This window comes from Paramisgurnus dabryanus, chromosome 10, assembly GCF_030506205.2.
Source record: "Paramisgurnus dabryanus chromosome 10, PD_genome_1.1, whole genome shotgun sequence".
In the NCBI taxonomy this organism is placed as follows: domain Eukaryota; kingdom Metazoa; phylum Chordata; class Actinopteri; order Cypriniformes; family Cobitidae; genus Paramisgurnus; species Paramisgurnus dabryanus.
In genome coordinates, this window is record NC_133346.1 from 13,530,163 (window position 1) to 13,552,917 (window position 22,755).

At 37.5% G+C, this 22,755-nt stretch overlaps 1 protein-coding gene across 1 annotated transcript in view; it reads right to left on the reverse strand.

The window, feature by feature from the left end:
- Positions 1-22,755, reverse strand: part of frem2a (FRAS1 related extracellular matrix 2a) — a 62,380-nt gene that overhangs the window by 13,974 nt on the left and 25,651 nt on the right. Inside the window, exons 4-10 of the mRNA XM_065257839.2 lie at positions 21,711-21,941; positions 14,516-14,641; positions 13,986-14,237; positions 4,003-4,152; positions 1,688-1,897; positions 1,311-1,508; positions 420-584 (exon numbers count right to left, since the gene is read on the reverse strand). Coding sequence (XP_065113911.1) covers positions 420-584; positions 1,311-1,508; positions 1,688-1,897; positions 4,003-4,152; positions 13,986-14,237; positions 14,516-14,641; positions 21,711-21,941 — 1,332 coding nt within the window. The remainder of the gene's footprint in view (positions 1-419; positions 585-1,310; positions 1,509-1,687; positions 1,898-4,002; positions 4,153-13,985; positions 14,238-14,515; positions 14,642-21,710; positions 21,942-22,755) is intronic.

Below are 22,755 nucleotides of genomic sequence, written 5' to 3' on the forward strand. Positions count from 1 at the left end.
ATGAATTAATACATACCTATCTTTTTTCAATGCATGCACTTTTAATCTTTGTACAGCGCTTCTTGAATGTGTTAGCATTTAGCCTAGCCCCATTCATTCCTTAGGATCCAAACAAAAGTTTCATTTTGTGCCACCATAATTACTCGTGTAACAGTCTTTAAATAGGGAAAACATGGAAGTGTTTGATGGCTTCATCCCTGTTTGGAACCATAGGAATGAATGGGGCTAAGCTAAATGCTAACACATTCACGAGGCGCTGTACAAAGATTAAAAGTGCATACACTGAAAAACGATAGTTGAGATAAGAACGTAGTAAAATATTGACAAACTGTGGTGTTTTCCTTTAATATTACGATGCATCTTAAGTTTGTTAAGAATTCAAAGCACTTTGATGACCAATGTCTCTGTTGTCGCCTTACTGTCAGAGCTGTCTTTGATCTTGATGAGCGTCTCATTTTGAATGCCTATGGATGCCCCGTATGGTGAGTCGCTCTTTGCACTACCCAGAACTAGGCGCAGTTCCTCTTCTTCCTCATAAATTAGATCATCCACCAGTTTTAACACACATGGTTTGTCAGCCTCACCTGAAGACCAAGAGAGACAAAAAAACCCCACTTAACTTTGCTCCATTCCTTTATTGTTTTACAAATAAAGCATGCATGCAAAACTAAAGTCACTTTTATATGATCACAAGAATGCACTTGAAATGTATGAGATCCCCAAATATCACCCACTACCTCTAAAGCACCTGTTTTCATACCAAAACTGAACAATTCGAATACAGCAGATTACATTACAGAAAGATATATTCGATGAATGTAAGAAAAAAGTCAAATGTACCTTTTATTTATAAATTAAAATTAAAAATGTATACTATATCTTTACAATCATGTTGTATATATAGGTTTTCAAGATATGTGATTTGCATCTCATGGTATTAACACCTACTGTATTAGATCATGAAAAACATATTGGGGGAGTTTCTTGGACAGGGTTTAGATGAATCCAGTACTACACCTTAGTTATTTTAGGACATGTATGTAGTTTTCACAAAAACATACCTTACAAAAAACAATACTGGTTTGGATCTTGATACAAGACAATTGCTCTGATATATGTTAAGATATGTCAATACAAGGTGTTTTTAAATTAAGGCAGCTCAAAAATGCATTTAAGTCTAGGACTAGGATAAGCCCTGTCCGGGAACCCGCCTCATTGTGATTAATCCAGATTAATAATAATAAATGATTCATAAACTTTTCCTCTGTGTAGTTTTTTCCATCGCTCAAAAGTATGTAGGGTTTGTTTACCAGGCAGGAAAGTAATGATGGAGGTGTCAGTGTTGGGTCTCTCATCAAAGTCAGACGCCACCTGTGCTGAGCCCTGCCGCGTGTAGCAGCGTACAGTGGACTTGTGTCTAATGTCGCCGCTGCGGTGAATCACTACTGAGATTTGACCTTCACTCTCCTCTGCAGTTAAGACAGCTTGTTTGAACTCTACCTTCGGTACTGAAGAGAAAGAAAATATATGAAAAATAGACACTCAAATAACTTTATAGTAACAAGAAGTAGTACGTGGGTCCTTCATGTTGTATGTGAAAGACAATAATACACAAGATATAAACAGTACCAGTAATTCAGTCAAGTACCATAGAATAAAAAAAACATCTTTGATTATTAATACTCACAGTCTGAAACTGAATCATTAATAAAGATTGTGGCTTTCGCCGGCTCTCCCAGAACTCCGTTGGAGGGCATCCGGAGTACGAGCTCGAATCTCTCCGTCCCTTCCAAAACCGGCTGGCCAAGATCATCCAGGATGGTGACCCGAACTGTCTTCACGTCCACTCCTGGTGCAAAGTCCAAGTTTCTGCTAATTCCCACATAATCCGACCCCGCTGGCACATGACAACACAGAGACAGGTTAAGCTCATGCTAGATTTAAAGACAAAGTGCAAGATATATAATCCTTGCTCCGAGACACTAATGTTCCTGTATGGTAGCTTACAGCGCAGTTTGGGCTGACTGTTCAGAATACTTGGATAAACAGAGAGATATATTTTGTATATATATTTTTTGGTTTAAGCTGTGCTCCGAGCTGTGCTTTTGATGCCATGTATCAGCGTTGTTCAAGGACTGAGCAAAAAAGCATTAATCAGAAGTAAGCAAAATAGGCTGGTTTGCAGAGACAGAACTAAATAGACAGCACTCACAAACCATTAAAGGAACACGTCCACATTTTGGGAATTTAGCTTATTCACAATTTCCCCCAGAGTTAGATAAGTCCATACATACTTTTCTCATCTCCGTGCATGCTGTAACTCGGTCTGACGCGGCCCCCGCTAGCTTAGCTTAGCACAAAGACTGGAGGCGAATGGCTCCAGCTAGCATCCTGCTTCCAATAAGTGACAAAATAATGCCAACATTTTCCTATTAATGTGTTGTGATTTGTATAGTCACACCATGGAGAATATAGTCCCAGTATGTATACTGTTAAAAAATGGCTCATATGACCTTGTTATTTGTACACGTGTGTGACTATACAAGTCACCACACATAAATAGGAAAATGTTGGCGTTATTTTGTCACTTATTGGGAGCAGTATGCTAGCTGGAGCCATTCACTTCCAGTCTTTGTGCTAAGCTAAGCTAGCGGGGGCTGTGTCAGACCGAGTTACAGCACGCATGGAGATAAGAAAGGTATGTATGGACTTATCTAACTTATCTATCGGTGAACAGACTTATCTGACTTATCTATCGGTGAATGAGCTTACTTCCCAAAATGTGGGCATGTTCCTTTAAAGAGACCATATCCTACACCTTTGTACATATTGCACGATTCCTGGGTGTATTTGTAAAGTTTGTCTGTTATATTTTGGTCAAAAAAGGCAGTTTGGTAACACTTTTCTAAAAGGGGTATTTATAAGACTGACATAACACCTTTATTATCTTGACATGACACGTGCAATGAACATGAAGGAGTTTTTATGCACATTTATGACAACTGTCATTTGTTCAATTAAGTCATTTTTAATGCAAAGATGACATTGTTTAAATTGTCTTGGTTATGACAACTAAACATAAACCAATAGATCATAACTTGTCATAAACATGACATAGCAGAATAATTATCAAACATAAGAAACTACCTAGCTGTATGGGTTAATATTACATTAAACTGTCATTTAAGTGTTAATACTATGTCAAATAATTTTAAATACCTTAACAAAATGCAACAGACATGTCAAAATATTATACTTAACTTTATGTATGTGCACAATAAATAAAAAACTGTCAACTAATAGAACTTGTTCTTTCTCAAACAAAGGGTTCAAAAATTTTCTGACATAGAAAAAAACGAACAAAACATTTAATCAATTTAATTTTAATGTAATTAACTTTGCAGCGATATGGACCCAACGCTGCATGGCCTAACCCAGTATTGTACTGTTTTCATTTAATTTTAGGTGAATCCGTCTCCAAATGCAATAAAAATATAATTTTATCAATTTTAATTATAAATATTATTATTAAATAATATTATTAAATACATGGAGGAAACTTAAAAAAACATTATGAACTGAAGAATATTCATGATTTTATTATTAAACTATTTGAAAGAGTATTAACACTTAAAGACATTTTAATAAAAAATTCAATTTGTATCACTGGTAAAAAAGTGATCAGTTATGTTGTCTTGATTATGTCAAGTTGTCAAGACAAGTTATGACGTATTGGTTAATTTCAAGTTGTCATAACAAAGACATATCAAACAATGTCATCTTTGCATTAAAAATGACATAATTGAACAAATGACACTTAATGACAGTTGACATAAAGGTGCATAAAATCTCCTTTATGTTCATAGCACATGTTATGTCATGATTATGAAGGTGTTATGTCAGTCTTATGAACATCCCTGCAAGTAAAGTGTTATTTGATATGCTATATATATATATGAGAAAAGACATAGAATTTTTGGAAAAGCTGATGGGGTCTCTCACCTTCTGCAGACACAGGAACTGTTTTACGGGATCTCACAGTGACCGTAGCTGTTTTTGAGAGATCCGTCCCTGTTCTCCACACACGCACCTCAATGTGACCGCCGCTCTCGTCGACATGATACTCCTGATTGCCAAAGTAAAACACAGGAGCTTCGGGGGAAAAGAAATAACCAAACAAATAAAAAATAAATATAAAAACCCAAATAAATGTGTTTAGTTGCCTCCAGATATAAAATTGGTGTAGTACTGCAAGTCTGAACCAACTGTGTTTTGTGGGAACCTAAGATGATCATGTTATGATGTTTGTTATAATAATGTTTTAGAAATTCCCTGGTGTAAGTCTCCTAGTAAATCAAATTTTACCCAGTAGTAAAAGTGTATCTAAATCCAGTATTTAATAACCACCAGCTTCAGCCACCTGAACACCAGCATCACTTCATACAAATTGAACTGCACAACGGTTTCCATGACAACAAAGGGACACCTTAAATCCAGGTTTCTCACCCGCGGTGTCTGGGAGCAGAGGTCCCTGCGAGAGGTTTGTCATCTTACATATCTCTACAGGAAATCACTTACAAAAAAATGCCTGTAACCTTTCTGTTTGGATCACGCTCCCAATACATAAAAGACCAGACTGTAGTGTTTCATTTGAAAGGATTCACATACAGAAGCAGTTAAGATATGCATACTATCGTACCTCTATCGATCTATCAATATCTATAGACATATATATCTATCTATTTTAAATAATAATGCTTGATTGTGAATTATGACCATATGCAGTGTTCCTAAAGCTCAATTGGTGGATCATTGCATTAGCAGCACCACAGGTCATAAGTCCCAGCGAACCCACATACTGATAAAAAATGTATTGTAAAAGATGTAAGGCACCGTAAGTCGCTTTGGATAAAAGCATCTGCTAAAGGGATGAATGAGAATGTTGCTTAGTAGTTAAATGCACTTGCTTTTGAGCTGTGGTTCTTATATGGGAAATATGTGATCAATTTCAACTCTTCTTATGTCTATTGATAATTGGGTCAATAAAAATGGCAAAAAACATTATTTCTATAAATTTCATTTTAAATTTTAAAACCCTATTATTAAAGACTATAACAAATAAGAAAGGTTTATAGCTCTTATGATTAGTTCAAAAGCTGATGTTGAAAACAAGTGAAAGCATTACAAAGAAATTACTACAGTGAAATATTTAGTGCAACAAGTAAAGTTTAAGGGTAAAGCACCGCTTTCATAAGCAGGCATTAGGCATACCCATTTAATTCAGATTTTATCATACAAGAAGCAACATATGTGAATTATGATGAATCTTTCATGCATTACCATATTCAGTAGGGCTAATGTGGTATAATTCATTTAAAAAGCACATCAGAGACAACATCTGGATCTTACCAGAGAGACTAAACATGCACAAGATTTAATGTTACAAAGATGCAAGGAGTATTTAGGAAAATACAATTAGCCAAACTTTACAATACATTTTTTTTACATGCACAGTTTAAGGGGGTGTGTACACCAAAGCTTTTGAGGGCGGCGTATGTTTTTAACTGCTTTCAATGAAGACACTCGCTTTTTAAAAAATGGAGCCACATCGCTTTCCATCTCCTTTTCCATGCACTTTCCAACGTGGCATTCTGAAAAGTTGAAATATTTTCAACTGGCTGCAGCGCTGACACGCCTGGACAAGAAAATGCGTATTTGCGCATTGCGACCATGTCGCTCTCTTTCAGCGCGCTTTTTTGAAAAAGTAACTCAAATATTAAAGTGCACATTTAAAAAGTGTCACTTTACTCGTTACTTCAAAAAAGTAATATTATTACTTAATGCACGGTACTTGTAATTCGTTACCCCTAACACTGTTCAGACATAATATATTTAAGCACACAAAAGACACGAAACGTGAACATTCTTTCAAGGAACGGTAAAAAAATGCTAAATCAAATCCCAATCGGCACAGGTAGATTTCTGCACATTACCCCGATTTTGCGTTGCAGTCAATGCCTTGGGGCAGTTCACATTTCATGGCTAAAACCGTGCCACTTGTCTCCACCTTTTCCATGCAGCAATCTGAAAAAATGTGGCTGCGTCTTTCTAATGCTGAGTTTACACCAACCGCGTTTCAGGCGTCAAAACCGCATCTACCGCACCTAGTTTGCTGCTTGAACAGTTTGAATGCATTTGCCTATGTAGAGCGAAGTAGACGCGCGGAAAAGCAAGCATTTGACACCCGTCAGAGGCGAACTCCGCTTCTTGTGGGAGGGGCAAGTGCTATGCGGTTGTCTGTTTGCAAGATGACTGATGTTGATTGTGCATTTATCGAGAGAGTTACCAGTTTGTATTTGGTAACCTTACTATAGGGGGAAAATAAACGGCGCGGGTCGATAAAATTCACGTGACTCAAAAGTGAAGTGTGTATTACAACTTACCAGGTTGCCCAATGTCCTTACTGACACTCTTCCAAGCGAGGTCCTTTTTATTCCTGTCTCCTCTATAAAAATAAGAACTTGTGTCGTATAGCTCCGGGTGACTGCTTACGGACAATATCAAGCGTTGGTTGAATGAGTGACTCCGGTGGAGGGGGGCTGCCACCACAGCAGCAAGCAAGCGCCTGATTGGTTAACGCGGCGCAAAATTCCGCCAAACTTCAAATTTTTCAACTCAGGCGTCAGCCGCAAATTCGCGTGAAATGCAAAATGCACAAAAGCACCATTCGCGCGTACCACGCACAACGCTCAAGTCGCGCCTTTTCGTGCAAGCTAGACGCGCGAATGAGGCAGAAACGTGTCTGCCGCGCGGCCCCAAATGCCACTGCATCAACGCATCTTCACATTGACTTAACATTGAAATCACTCGCGCTTCACGCCTCTACCGCGGTTGGTGTAAACACAGCATAAGAGTTTTGTTTATCTGCACATCTCCGTCAGTAAAAAATAAACTTCACAAATCGTAAGCATAAAGTAACGAATAAAAATCTGAAAATAAAACTGCAAAATTAAAACCTAATTTACATTTACAGGTTCTGCAGACATAATAAGAGATACAATAGTATAGCTTTTGACATGATTTTCAGACGGCTTTTTAAAAAACTAGGCGGACTACAGGCGGTGACATCATTGGCTGCAAGAAACCTGACAAATCTCCAAATCCCATGTAAAGTTCGGTTTCATGTAAAAGCATAAAAACAAGTTTTTATAATAAGCTGATTTCTGACAAACATTCACTTATTTTGAGATATAAACTTATAAATACAGGCACCTGGTGTTTCAAAAAAGGTCCAAGAAAACAGACAAATAACTATCAACTACACGGTTAGATTCAATATATAATTATGAAAATAGCTTGAGTTCTTAGGCAAATATTTGTGACTACCCACTTTGAGGTGTCCTGTTCAAATCAAAACCTCAGCATGTCATTTCTATTTCTAGAAGCCTTCTATCAGGACAGTGACTGGCAGTGTTGTTTAAAGCTTTGGGTTATGGATAAAAGTCTGTGTGTTCTCCGGTTTTGGAAAAATCATGTTTGAACTTGCTGGTGTGTTTGTTGGTAGCAGAGGGTGCAGATGGGTTTGCAGAGTTTTCATCACAGTTTCATCAAACAGCTTTAACAAACTAAGTAGGAACAAACACAGTCAAGCAGTCTGATTTCTGCTGTATGTAGACAGTTGACTCCTTTATAAAAAGGCTCAAGCTATTTTTAAAGATTAGAAATTACCGTTCACAAATTACTGATTACATAACCCTGTGTGTTTTGTTCAGAATCTTCATTTTCATTTCTTAAAACGTCCCCATCTACTAAATACAGATTTAAAGGGGACATTTCACAATAACTTTTTAAGATGTAAAATAAATCTTGGTGTCCCCAGAATACATATGTGAAGTTTTAGCTCAAAATATCATATATTAATAATTTATTATAGCATGTTAAAATTACCACTTTGTAGGAGTGAGCAAAAATGTGCAGTTTTTTGGGTGTGTCCTTTTCAATGCAAATGAGATGATCTCTGCACTAAATGGCAGTGCCGTGGTTGAAAAGAGCAGATTAATGGGCGGCATTATCCCCTTCTGACATCACAAGGGGAGAAACATTTCAAAGAGCTATTTTTTCACATGTTTGCAGAGAATGGTTTAACAAAACTAAGTTTACATTTTCGAGGTTGATAGAAGCACTGTGGACTCAATTATAGCACTTTAACATGGAAAAAGTCAGAGTTTCATGAAATGTCCCTTTAAATGAATGGCTACCATTTTACCACAGTAAGCCCCATAAAAAAAAAATCACAGTTGATCTCTTTAATAGCCTATCTCAATTATTAGTATAAATTAGCATATTAGTATAAACAGAAAGTATCCTGTGTGTCAGAAATTTCTCATGAGAAAAATAAAAAAAAAATCTCACAAATGTCTCCATTAGACATTAGATGTAAAAAACTGCCAAGGGACTTGCCAATATTATTGAAGATTTTTAATATAAATTTAAACATCAAATGTACTCAAATCTAGTTAATTTTACCTGCGTTTTATATTTACAGCTCCATAATAAAAACAATTGTTGGATCCTCAAATAAATTATAGATAGGTCTTTGTACCACGATGAAGAACAGAGAATGTGAAGCAGATTAGATGAATAAATCTGCCACAGTTTACAACACCACAGTCTGAGCCGTCTTAAAATATTCAATGTCATAAACTTCCTAGTGGATCACCTGCTAAATATTCTTTTTTTTTAAATAAATGTACTTAAAAACTTAAAAAACTAAGTTACTTGCTAATTCTTATTAATTACTTGTTAATTCAACTTATAAAATATTAGTAAAACAAAAAAAAATGGAGTGTAAAAATTGTTGTCAAATAATATTTTTTAAGTTAAATTAAATAAAATTTTTAACAAAAAAAAAACTTACTTTTTAAAGTTGTGTTTAAGTTTTAAGTAATTTCAAATTTTTTTTTTCAAAGCAATTTCAGGAAAAATTTCCGAGACTAAGATTATACCTACTTAAAACTGGTGTTCAATAAAATATTTTTCTGGCTATATAAAACAATAGTAAGGGTTTACAGAAAACAATTACAGTAACACTCTTTGCAAATGAAAAAAACTGCATTTTCTCTTTGTTCGCGATAACCTTAAATGGCATTTTTAAAATATACTTAAAATATGACTCAAATAACTGGTTTACTGTCTGAACATTAAACTGAAGTAATGCTTTCGTCTGCTACACAGGTGGTTTACTAATGCATGGGTGCTCTTCATGCCCTAGGGTTCTGTCTGCGCTCACAGGTTTATTACTGACAGATAAATAATACCAGTGTGTACATTCCACACCATAATGACAACACAGCACAGGAAACAGCACACAGTATTTCTGCAGACAGCTGTGACTCTGATGCTGTTAATGGTGCTGAATGATGAAAAACCATTTCGGCTTAGCATGGAGGTCTGATGCTCTAGTGATTTTGCGGTCTTATATCTACACCCTTGAATACTAATGGAAATATATATGCATGTTACGTAAATGTAATGCTCATTGCATGTTGTATTGAAAACTGCTGGGCTGCCCCTATTTACTATATACAAAGACATACCTTCATAAAAAGCATCATAATGGTCATTGAACCATATAGATATGAAATTTACACGAGTACCAACAACTGCCTGAAAATTTGTCCAAAATTAAGTCTCCACAGGTTTTATAACAAAGCAGGTGTTTATGTACCAATTTGTTTCATGCTAATATTTGAGTAACTCCCGACAAAAACATTGGCACGTTCTCCGACAATGAACATCTGTCAGAAAGAAGCGCACACTGTCAGGGATTCATTTCAAACCACAGACAGGTGTCTCAGTAGATTTGCTTACTTCAAACAAACACATAGACCGTGTTTGTTTCCCATCAGCTCCACCTCCATCCAAAGCTTAAACTGTCATACAAACAACGCAGAGAAGACAATATTCTTGCCCGGCACTACAGTATAGGTCAAAAATAACCCATAACTTATTTTCAGTTTTAATCTTGGCTCGGTTTCTGCCGGCAAAACAATCCAGAGCTTGGCATCCGGGCCATGTTTGTTTCAAATGAAAGTAGAGAGTAACTTCCTGTTGTATTCCATCATAGATGTTATTTGACAGCCCTGTGACGTGCTTTAAATTGTTTATTTATAATTCACTCACCGATCACAAATTTGTTCTCAGACTAAAAGGCACTGTCACGCCATCCCTCAATTTAGCACGCAGACAAACTCTCACACCTCTCACATAAAACTTTGTACAGAAAATTGAGTTTCACAGGATTACTATGAGCCTGCAGCTTTGACCTTCCTTTCCTTGCTTCCTGAGATCTTCTCTCCAGCATTGTGAGATACCATCATTCCTGCATTGCCTGGAGGGCTAAACCTTTGTCTGTTTACGTGCAAACCTTTTCTCTTACACACACACACACACAAAATCAAAGTCTTTTCTTCAGCGTCTTGTCTTTTGAGAGTAGTGTTTTGTTTTACTGTGTTGAAATGGTTTCTCTCACTATTTTTGTAGTCAACTATAAAAATCCACTCTCCAATGTTCATTAGGGCTAAAACAAAACACTTCTACTCGGCAATGAAATTTATGAAACGGCATACTTAAGCAACAAATCCAGGACCACACGTTCAATATTTCATATGTGCACATGAGTGTTAGTGTGTGTGCAATAGAAAAAGATATGAAACCTAGAAGGGGGATAAAACCGAATTGCGTTTCTAATATTCACAGCTCTCCCAAACCTTGTAAACTAAAATGATCCTAACACTCCACACAGGCAGCAGAAAACAGCAAAACAGCACTCCTTACATTACACGAAGCCCAAAGGAGACTCATCTCGTAATTGGTTCTAATAGAGTTTACTTGAGTAACATAATGCATCGGATTTGCATAATGTTAACATAATGCAAAGCTAATTGCATGAAGCTAATAAGCATAAACATTCACGAAACACAGAAATAATCTACTTTAAGATTAGATCAGTGCTACTAATGCTATACTACTGAAGTAAATGCATATAACATGCAAGCAGGTATCTCTCATCTGTTTGTAATTGTGGTTTTACCGTGGTTGATTAAATCAAGGCATTAACAAGCATATATTGTATAACACATGCTAAGTTAAACCACAGATTCATGTATCTTTACGGTATAAATGGTTTTTAAAATATAGCACTTAAAGCCTTTAGGGGCCTTGACTCACTTTCATGGTATCCATAAAAAATCCCATAGATTAAGCCCTGAATTTACGCCCTCAATTGATGGCTCAAGGCTTGACTTTAATGTTTTTGTCATGCATGTTTCCCATTGATGTTTTAGTGGTCGACTGATAAGAGCCTCAGATAGATGGAGATACAATCTAATACTGTCTGGAAATTGTATCATAGACAAAAGGATTCACTTTAGTACTGAAGCCTGGGGTGTATTGTTTGTGTGTGTGTGTGTGTGTGTGTGTGTGTGTGTGTGTGTGTGTGTGTGTGTGTGTGTGTGTGTGAGAGAGAGAGAGAGAGAGAGACGTGCCAAAAGAAGGTAATGAGAGAAACCACGCATTAAGCAGACCCTTACTGTATACCGTATATACCCTATCCTAAATTGGGACATTTAAGCCACACAATTCAGGTAAAACCTGACACCAACACACCGACTACTACTTATGGATTAAGAAACACTATTTGTCATATATACAGAATGTGACACCCTTTTTTTTAAATATAGCTTTGACTCGTGTCCTGGCATGATGGGAATTACTACTAATCCACATTAAGCGAGGGTTCACACATACATAGTGGGATATACTGTATATATATGTGGGTATAAATTATTATGAGGACACACTTTCTTTTTCCCGAGCGCAATTTCACGCTTTTAGTTTCGAGGTGGGCTATAGGCCAACGGCACCTATTTTCCACTGCAAACATTTACGAGGCATAAAAACAGTGAAACAGAGATAAAAGAACAAAAATCCTTTCGCTTTCCACCAAGAAATTAATTCTCGTGCTCTGAGGAAAGAAGACTTAAGAATAACTCAACTTTATCCTCCTAAAGCCCGAGGAGAAAGACACTCCTGTGCAGACTGAGAATTTTAGTGTTGCCCATTTACATTGTGTTTATTCTGGGTTTATTGGTTGCCTGCTGCATGTGCAGGAGATGTAGAGATTTTCAGGTTTTTTAGCACTTTGTTTCAAATTTAAGACAACAAATGCTAAGTAAAACAACCCAATTTTAAACTTTTGGTGGCCAAGTCAAGAGTATCCAAGTGGTGTGGAGAAGCGGAGCATGAGATGGGAAGCAAGTTATGTGATTTTGCCTAATGTCTGTGCCTAACTGTCAAGATTTTCTCTAACCAAACTCACTTCTATACTACCCAATCAAGTTTGTGGGTTTAAGCAAAGTTTTACTATAAAATTTTAAAGAGACGTGTTGAGAAACGGGAAATGCAAACTGTACATCCAAATGTTTGTGATATACATTAAGTAAACTGGAAATTCTGTCTTTTGTTTTGGATTTGAGGTTTTCTCTCGATGAGTGGAAAACTGAAAATCAGAAATGGTTTGTGGAGATTTTGAGGAAATTATTGCTGCTACATTGACTCACAAACTGTACTATACCCAATTTGAGCTCAAATCAATATCAAAAGCATGTGTGCTAGCCTCTAACGGTATATTCACATGCGGCAAAGCGGTAAAGGATTAGTCCATTAAAAAAAAAATTCTTATAATTTACTCACCACCATGTCATCCAAAATGTTGATAGCTTTCTTTGTTCAGTCGAGAAGAAGTTATGTTTTTTGAGGAAAACATTCCAGGATTTTTCTCATTTTAATGGACTTTAATGGACCCCAATACTTAACAGTTTTAATGCAGTTTAAAATTGCCGTTTCAACGGAGTTTCAAAGGACTCTAAAAGATTCCAAACGAGGTATAAGGGTCTTATCTAGCGAAACGGTTTTCATTTTTGACAACAAAAAATATGCACTTTTAAAACACAACTTCTGGTTGACCTCACGCAATAGTATGCGAAACTACGCCCCAGTGTTTACAAGTGTACAGAAAGAGGACCGTTCCGACGTTGTTGTATGTCGAATGATACTAATTAATGTCTTTACGTTTATTGTTTAAAATGGTCCACAAATGTGCGTTTCATATATGTAACACATGACCTTTCCACGGCATTACGCAATTACGTGAGGTCGCGCTGGTGCGTCACAGGACCGGAGATAGAAGTTGTGGTTTAAAAGTGCATATTTTTTAAAATGACAATCATTTCGCTAGATAAGACCCTCATTCCTCGTTTGGAATCGTTTAGAGTCCTTTGAAACTGCGTTGAAACTGCAATTTTAAACTGCATTAAAACTGTTACGTGTTGGGGTCCATTAAAGTCCATTAAAATAAGAAAAATCCTGGAATGTTTTCCTCAAAAAACATAATTTCTTCTCGACTGAACAAAGAAAGACATCAACATTTTGGATGACATAGTGGTGAGTAAATTATCTGATTTATTTATTTTTTAAGAAAATTGACTAATCCTTAACACTTCTCATTTTTACTTTTAATGGGTGACGTCATGCGTTGCCAAACTGAATAATGAATCTGTCGCGTCACTGCCATTGCTCGCGGCTAAGTTGAACATTTCTCAACTTTTCAAGCGCCAACACGTGTGTCAGCCAATCAGATCACCTTATGCAAAAAGCCTAGTGCAAGCCATCCAATTACGTTTAAGCAAGACTGGAGCATGTGTTGCGGCCACTGTGATTGGCTGTTGGCCACGTTTCAGACGAGCCTTCTGTCAAGCGTTAACGCTTTCGCACCGTGTAAATGTACCGTAAAGGTCAGCTCAAAATGCTTCAGCTAATTTTTGAAGATCAAGAAGCTGACAACCCTTTTTTCATGGGTGTGCAATGATCTACAGCCTGCTGTAAACGTTTTATTTACCAAACAGCAAACATTAAAAAGTGCTTACCGTCATCCTGATCTGGCAGTATATGGACACGAGTGGTCTGATATTCTGGTCCCAGTCGTCCTCCCACAGGCATGCTAAGAGTGATGTTAAAACTCTCCTCTCCCTCATACAGCGAGTCGTCGATGATCACCACACGACAGTGCTTCTCTGTTTCATCTTTATCAAAGCGCAGAACACTGGCCTGCTCCTCCGGACGGGATATGTAGTCAGAATATGACAGAACCGAGGTGGGAACGGTCCCAGTGGCGGACCCTGAAAGAGCATTTATAAGGGATACATTAAAATCCGAAAAACTATTCATAAATTAGTTTATATGATGTTTAAAACACATGCACCAGAAATGTACCAAGACCCTCTTTTTTAAATATTTTTTTTATAAATGGTTATTATATTAATTGTTTTTCCTAACCCCAAAATAGCTGGAAGAAATCCTAAAAAAAAGACAAACCAAAGCTCGGGTCTTAGAAGGTTAACCCAGACATCGTGTTAACCCATCAATGTATAAGTACAATATGTGTTGTGTGTTGCACCTTGCTGGGTGTGACAGACCACCATAAGTTCCTCGCTGACATCTCCCCTCCTGCGCACAGGGATCAGGAGTTCACCGACATCCTCTTCTACTGCAAAGCTGGCTTGAGGAAAGAACACTGTGGATTCTGTCAAAGAGAAAAAAGATAAAGCTCAGCATTAGAGTTTCTGTTCCCACCATAGTGGTCTGTTATATGAGCCACCGAGGGATTTACAGACACCCTATGAGAAGGTCTATTACTGCAGGGGTTTATAGCACCACAGGCGCTGAATTGATTCCTCAATATATAATTATTTCACATCACAAGAGTCTATACAGGGCGTGTAAAATGCATTTATCTTGCACAAACGGCAAAAGCACATTTTTTATGAAAAAAATTGACGTTTTTGAATTCAAGTGCTTTATATTAGGTTTTTTGTGGCCTTTGGACCGTGAAGTATCGATATCCGTCCGTGCCTGTTATGCGTCGAGCTGTGCTGCACAGCAAAGCGTCTGGCTGAGTGGGAGACGTTGCTATTTTCAAATACCGGAGGTCAGGTTTGAGTCAACATCTAACAGATTTTTATAGCACATTGAACTGATGGAGAAAGAATGCTTTAGACGGAGAGGAAAAAGTCGGTTATTGAAGGGTTGGTGATGTTTCTAAAATCAGCAGGGAAGCACAGGGACCAATAAGGTAAAAACAAAAGAAGATGCACTTTTTGCGTGCCCTGTCCTGTCCCAAATCCTTCCATGCATTTATCTGTGAAACTTTGCAAACATCTTCAATCATCATGTTTGCAGGTGATCACTTGGCACAGAGGGAGAGTAAAAAGGTGAAAGGTGAGACAGGCTGTCCATGTAATAGAAGTTAAGAAAGAGTAAATAAAGCAAAGAGTTTGACAGATTAAGGTTTTCAAAGTGAATACACACTCGACACACTAGACTTTGAGCTTGCGAGTGTTTGTCGGACATTGCTGAGGACAGTAGGCAAGGAGCTCTCATCAATTTGACCTTTGGCTTTGTCCATTTGTGCTTTTCAGTAGAGAGAAAGGTCACGCAGTGACGAACCAGTTTTGTACTGTTACAACGCTCCATGTGATGCGAATTCACAGACCTTTGCTACATATCGCCAGTCACATTTCCGGTCTGATGCATTCTCATGCTTATAAATGAAAGTCAGTGGAACAAAAAGTCCAGTGTGACCGCAGCTTAAAGGAAAACACCACCGTTTTCAAAATTTTACTATGTTCTTACCTCAACTTAGACGATTTAATTCATACCTATCTTTATTCAATGCGTGCACTAAATCTTTATACAGCGCATTGTGAATGTGTTAGCATTTAGCCTAGCCCCATTCATTCCTTAGGATCCAAACAGGGATGAATTTAGAAGCCACCAAATACTTACTCATGTAACAGTTTTTAAATAGGGAAAACATGGAAGTGTTTGCTGGTTTCTAAATTCATCCCTGTTTGGATCCTAAGGATTGAATGGGGCTAGGCTAAATGCTAACACATTCACAATGCGCTGTACAAAGATTAAGTGCACGCATTGAATAAAGATAGGTATGTATTAATTTGTCTAAGTTGAGGTAAAACATAGTGAAATATTGAAATAGGTGATGTTTTACCTTTAAGGAGGAGAAGTAATAGAAGCATGGGTGGAGCTAGGGGCGGAGCTTAGACTTTTTATGCCTTGTAATGTTTGTCTCTTTAAAAAATACATTTAGGGCTGCATTTATGTTATGAGAAGTCCCACAAAATGAGCCAGACATTTGCCTATTAGTATAAAATAAATGATCATTATTATATCATTAGTATTGGCATAAAGTGAGTGGATGGTTGTAGTTTTAGCTTAAGTAATATTGAGGGATCTACCCAATAAAATGACTCCTTGAAGATTTATTTTATTTGTATTATTTTTAAATATTTCAACAAAACGGCTAAGGTTTGGGCTTAGCCAGAATAGACGAAGACATTGGATAAAAGACCTGGGCAAAGTTAGAAAACACAGCAAATTTGCTATTAAATCAATGTATCGATCACTGCACAGCCAAACTCAAAAGGTTGCCATTAATCTAAAAAAAGTTCAAAAATCATTAAAAAGTTTGTCCCTCTCTACTGCAATTCATTCTTTTGACTTTTTAGTAACATAATGCAGTTATACAGACAGATTTGAGATTCGGAGCAAAACCCTCTCTGCACAAATAAATCCTTGCCTACTGGTCTTTGAATGTCTTACACAGAGAAAGGTCTTGGATAAAAGAATGCCTATTGAAGCCCTCAAGAATGAATAATTGACCTTGTTGTGTACGAATCGAAAGTAAGAAATCTCTTCTACATTCTGTGCCCGGTAAAATCATCTGCAGTTTTGACTGAGCATAGGTGCAGAAAACAGTGGGTGAACAGAGGGAGACGGAGAAGGTCAAAAAGGTGAGACAGGCTGTCCAGGTAATAGAAGAAAGAAAGAGTTAAGAAGTCTGCCTTTGCTAAGCAACCTAATAATAATAGTCTACCTAATAATAATAGAATAATAGTCTCATTTTTACACATATGCGAAGGTCTGCATACAGTGTAGGGATGCACCGATACCAATACTGGTTTCGAGTATCGGCCTCGATACCACATTTTCTAAAGTACTAGTACTCGTTAAAAGTCCCCCGATACCTGGAATCAATACCACGGTCTGAGAAATGTCTATGTTTGAGCGGCATGTAAGGGGTTAATGCCTCTTGTGTTGTCCAAAGAGGCAGAGTTTACAACAAACTGTCCTTTGTTTTTTTGTTAAATTATATGACTAAAGCTGTTACCTGTAAATTTAAATCATGTTTTTTTATTAAGTACTCAGTATCGGTGTCGGCAAGTACTGAAATGCAAGTACTCGTACTCGTATTCCAAAAAAGTGGTATCGGTGCATCCCTAATACAGTGTGCGTGGCACAAATTTTGTCAACAGAAGAGTATGCATGCACTGTACGCACACAGACAGACTTTTGTAACTGTGCATACTTTGTATGCGTAGGTCGTTGGACGTCTGTGTACACGTACGATTCAAATAAACTATGCTTTGCAAGGGTGTGCGTTCGACCGCGCGTGTATGTTCATATACATGTAATAAAAAACTATACTCTGGGTTTAAAGGGATAGTTCGGCCAAAAATTTGATTAAACCCATGATTTACTCACCCCGAAGCCGTCCGAGATGCAAATGTCCATTTATCAGACGAACACATTTTCAGTTATTTTAGAAAATGTCTTATATCTTCCTGCTGCTAAACAGTAAAGTTACGGGGTCCAGCTCCTTCAAGGTTTACATAAGAAGGAGGAAACAATTGTGTTTTGGCTCATGATTAGGGCTGTCACGATTATGAAATTTGGCTGACGGTTAATATAGTAAATTGGACGTTATGACGATTAATTGTCTGTGTTTTTTCTTTGACATTTAATTCTCTTACATTTTTTTGTTTGTTCATGAAATAAATTTCACACATTGTTGTGATTATTTTAATTAAATATTTTGCAAGGTTTACCTGGCAGTAAATATTAATATTAAAATAATAAATACACATAACGCATATTTAAAAGTAATTATTTAATTAATATATCTTTCAAAACTGAAAATTCTTCATTAGAAATAAACACAATAAAGTGTCTGAAAAATGAAAATAAAAATGCAATAAAAATAAACTGACTATACCAAAACAGGCCTTAAATAGTAGCCAATCGGTCATATTAGTACCGGACCACATGTCTGTAATGGCTGCAAAAATTTTTTTATTCCTTACAGATTCTTAAGAATAGCATCCTTCACTTCCCTTAATTTGGAATTGCTGTTTTGGAAATGAATGTTTTACCCAGGAGTTCAGCTCCCCCTTGTGTTTTTTAGAGAGATGTACAATCATTGCGGTGATCTGAAATCATCGCGATGAGATGATTATTTAATCTTTGTGACAGCCTTACTCATGATGTGTCATTACAATGTACAGAACTCTTATTATTCATCTATGCCTAGGTAAATACAGGTTTAAATTCTGCGGCACCTTTAATTGTTGGTCGGAATCATGATTTTGATTTTACCTTTCCCCATTTAAGCAGTTTTCCCCATTCATGTCATTATCATCTTATGAAAATACTGTTTAAGTCCCTGTAGCTTAACTGGTTGAGTATTGCATAAGCAGCTCATAAAGGTCATGGATTCGATCCCTCGCACTGATATAATGTGAATCTCGAAATGTTAGGGTTAGGGTTAAGTAAATCATTCAAATGTCAGTACAACCTCAATACATAAACATAATGACATTTTAAAACTACACGATTTATCTGACCTTTTCAAATCCCATCTTTAAAATAAAGTGTATTTCAATGTTGTAAAAGGTTGTCAAACCCTTTTATAGCACACAACATTAAACCCACAAAGTAAAGTTGAAGTAAGCGCCTTTAATTCCTTCCTCTTTTTGTTTTTCCTCTTTACACTAATCAGCACTGAAAGGTTGTGGCTGCAGCGCAGGAAGCTTGTCAAATCATCGCAGATGCAGCTCCAGATGCACCGTTTGTCTGCGCCGCAGGTCCGTGTAAGCCATCACGTGCGAGCGGCTCTGTGACAACTGGGTCACGCAGGTCTCCAAAGGGCCTTGTGGGAAGACAACTACCTCTCTCTCGCATTAAAATATTCATGCACTAGGATGGCAACTTGGAGCTGACCTCACACGCATGAACGCTAAAAGGATAATTAACCTGAAAGAAAATATAAATGGATCGCAGCGTGCAGATCGGACCCCCCCCCCCACATTTGCCACTAGAAAGAGCAGCTACTCGTCGTCACGTTAAGCCTCCCGTGAGACTCCAGCCTCGAAAAACAAATCCTACCGTAAAACCGATAATTAGCTCACTGGGGAAACGGCAGAGATTTTTGTGTTTTTGTGTGGCGAAATAACTTCTAGAGATAGCAGGCTTAAGAAACATTTAGATGGAGAGTATGGCTGCGTTTGGCGTGATGGATGAAATTTTTAATTATCTGGGGAACCCATGGAGAAGATAAAGTCAAAAATACAAGCATAAAACAAAGAAAGCCTCCGGTTATTCATGGCCCACGTCTAAATACGCTCGTAATTGTGGGAATGTGAGATACTATTGATGATGAATAGTCAAATAATTCTGCCAGAGCTCTCGGCTAGAAAACTCAAAGCAGACAGCGTGCGATCGAGGTGGGTTTGATCAACAGACCGACAGATTTTTTGTAACCAGAGATAAAAGTCTGGTCTGTGAAGAAAAGTTTGATGACAAGTTTATCTACGAATATCTCATTAGAGATCTCCGCTGTTAAACGCCGTCTCTCCGGATCCTACAGACAAAGTGCAATGTGCTCTTTCTCAAATTGAACTCTTGTAAACTCATGCAACTATAACTTTTACATGTGAAGCTCTTTAATTACAGAGGGAATGGGCGCAGATGTGTCAAACCTTTCTCAAACACCCACTGACGGCAAATTACATTTATCGACAAGGTGCTTACGGAATAGAGATTGCTGCGAGCGGAATCTAAGATGAAAAGAAAGGCTGTTGATATGCGGGGGTGGTCATACGCTAAAAGCTCGCAGGTAGGAAGAGATATGAAATGCTATAATCAAGGTCCAGTGAAAATGGAAAAAAGCATTTGTAATATGTAGATAAGGCCAGTGGTTTATTTATATGCATCATTCAAAAAGTAAAAATAAGACAGATCAAGATGTTTTTAGCAGCTTTGTTGTTTCTGTCCAAACTCTGACTCACTTTGCAGGAGTTGTAACGGTTTTCGGCATATTAAACGGGTTAACTGTGCTTGAAACAGGGAGTGTGATCATCTCATTTAATCATTACATAAATCTCAGGGTTGGACAACCAGGAATCTTGTCATGGGCAGGGATGATAATGCGGGGGGGGGGGGGGGACACACTGAAGCGTAATTGACTCATTGGAAAGAAGGATTCATGAATTTGGTGTAATTTCAGGAGATGCCATGCAGAACTGTGATCCTTCCTATATGAAGAGTTATGCATGAGCTAAAGATGATGTAATACATATATTATTTAATAGGCAATGTAGTCTATAGCTCTGGTACTGTAGGTACAAAAATATATACACTGTATCTAAAATAGATCAAATTCACTGAAACGCTAGGAATTTCACCTGGATAGAAATGAGCCTAACTAAACTCATGCAATATGTCAGAATTTAAATGTGTCATCATTTCTTCGAAGGACATTTAGGAGAAAAATGTTTGATAGACAGACAGACAGACAAGTAGGTAGGTAGGTAGGTAGGTAAGTAGGAAGGCAGATAGAAAGACAGGCAGATAGCTAGGTAGGTAGGTAGGCCTCGTACACACTGCAAACTTTTAAAATAGACAATTGCATTTAAATGAAGGAGTGAATCCCTAAATGTTCGTGTCATGTCTGTACAGAACAGAATACTCACACCCAAAATGTGATGATTGTCCCGCGTGCTTTATCAGTCACTTATCACAAATTTGATTAAAAAAAATTAACAACTTTACGTTTTGCAACAAACCTCTGTCTTGGTGTTGTGTTGTACACATTTGTGAGGTTGCTTCACAGCGCTCTGTCTTGCAGTGTTGCCAGGTCCTCTTCTTTTTTGTTCTTACATACAGTATTGGTGCTTAACCGTTTATGGCTTTTGGCTTATGAACTGATCAAGTTTTTGATCTTTGAGGTAAAGCATTTGGATTTATTTAGGTTTTTATTGGATTTTTCCTGTTCTTGTGCAAGATCTGGCAACACGCTCTTGCCTCTGTCATTTTCTGCACCATGCATACAGAAGACTTTTCCCTCTCTTAGGCATTTAGTTTTTCAGAAGAGACACCTGTCATGTCCATGATGCATGTTTAAACACTTTATTAACTACAAGTTGTTCAGTTCGGTTATGTACACACTATGCAGAATTTATGTAAATGCAGTTGTCACTGCCTCCATTTAATTCGGTTGTAAAATGCAGTTGTCAGTACCATAAACTACTGAACTGTGTGTGTACAGAACAGGGTTAAGCATTAAAAAGTGAAATGACAAACTAATCAATTAGCAGTGTGTACAGGACCACAGATAGATAGATAGATAGATAGATAAGTAGGTAGGAAGACAGACAGAGAGACAGACAAACAGAAAGACAGAGAGACAGACAGACATCCTGTATTTATCAGAAAATGTCAGCTTGTGTTGGACTCACCATCTCCTGGATCCACAATCTCAACCATGGCTGTTGCTGGGGACTCCAGAGCACCCATAACCGGCTCAGTCAGGATAATCTGGAAATTCTCTGACTGCTCATATTTCCCATCTGGGAGAACCTTCACCGTCCACGTGGCTGTGCTTTGGCCGGGGTTAAACTGCACCTGCTTCTGAGATTTCCCCAGAAAATCCTTCCCCTTCTCAGCACTGCCATCCAGAGTCCCAATACCTTCAAATACAACAAACAACAGTTTGACCTCAATCTGTACCAACTTTTCCCAACTTCATATCTCCAGGTGTCATGAGTCATCAGTTTGCAAAGGATCTTCTCAGAGAAGCATATTATCAAATTTATGAGCAGAGATTAGCTTATGTCTGCATTTCCCAGCCTTATAAAACTGAGGTACAGTAGCGACGGATCTCTATGTATTATCGATGCCATTCAGAAAGAGATATTTATTCAATAGATTTCCAAGCTTAAAAAACCTCAGGGCTGAAGCCCTCCGTTACTCCAAACCTAGTATGTAGGAACAAATTTAAGGATCATGGACTACTAAAGTACAGCATGTTCACTCAATTTATTTCGACTGTAACATTGATAAGAAGCTGTGATGGGATTTTTAGACAGTGGGAAAGACTGCCGTCAACCTCCCCGAAATCGTTTGATCTCTGATACATCAAGCAGGGCCACCGTCAGGGATTCGTCTGCCAGAACCTCCCGAACAGATGTTAGGAACGAAATCACTTCAGTCTTATAAATCAATGCTGGACAGATTACTGATCTGTCAATCCATAACACTAAACTGTATGTTTGGAGGTGATGGTTATCAGTTACATGATAGATATTGATGGAGTTTTTTTACTGACACTAGAAACACTGAATGTCTTAAATATCTCATCCAATTGTTGCTAACAATCTTACATATAGAAATATGTAAAATTTCATTTTCAATGTTTATTCAAACTTACATTCAAGATCAGCATATGCATGATTTTTAGGAATCAAACCCATAAATACGAAACAAAAATAAAATCAAACCCAT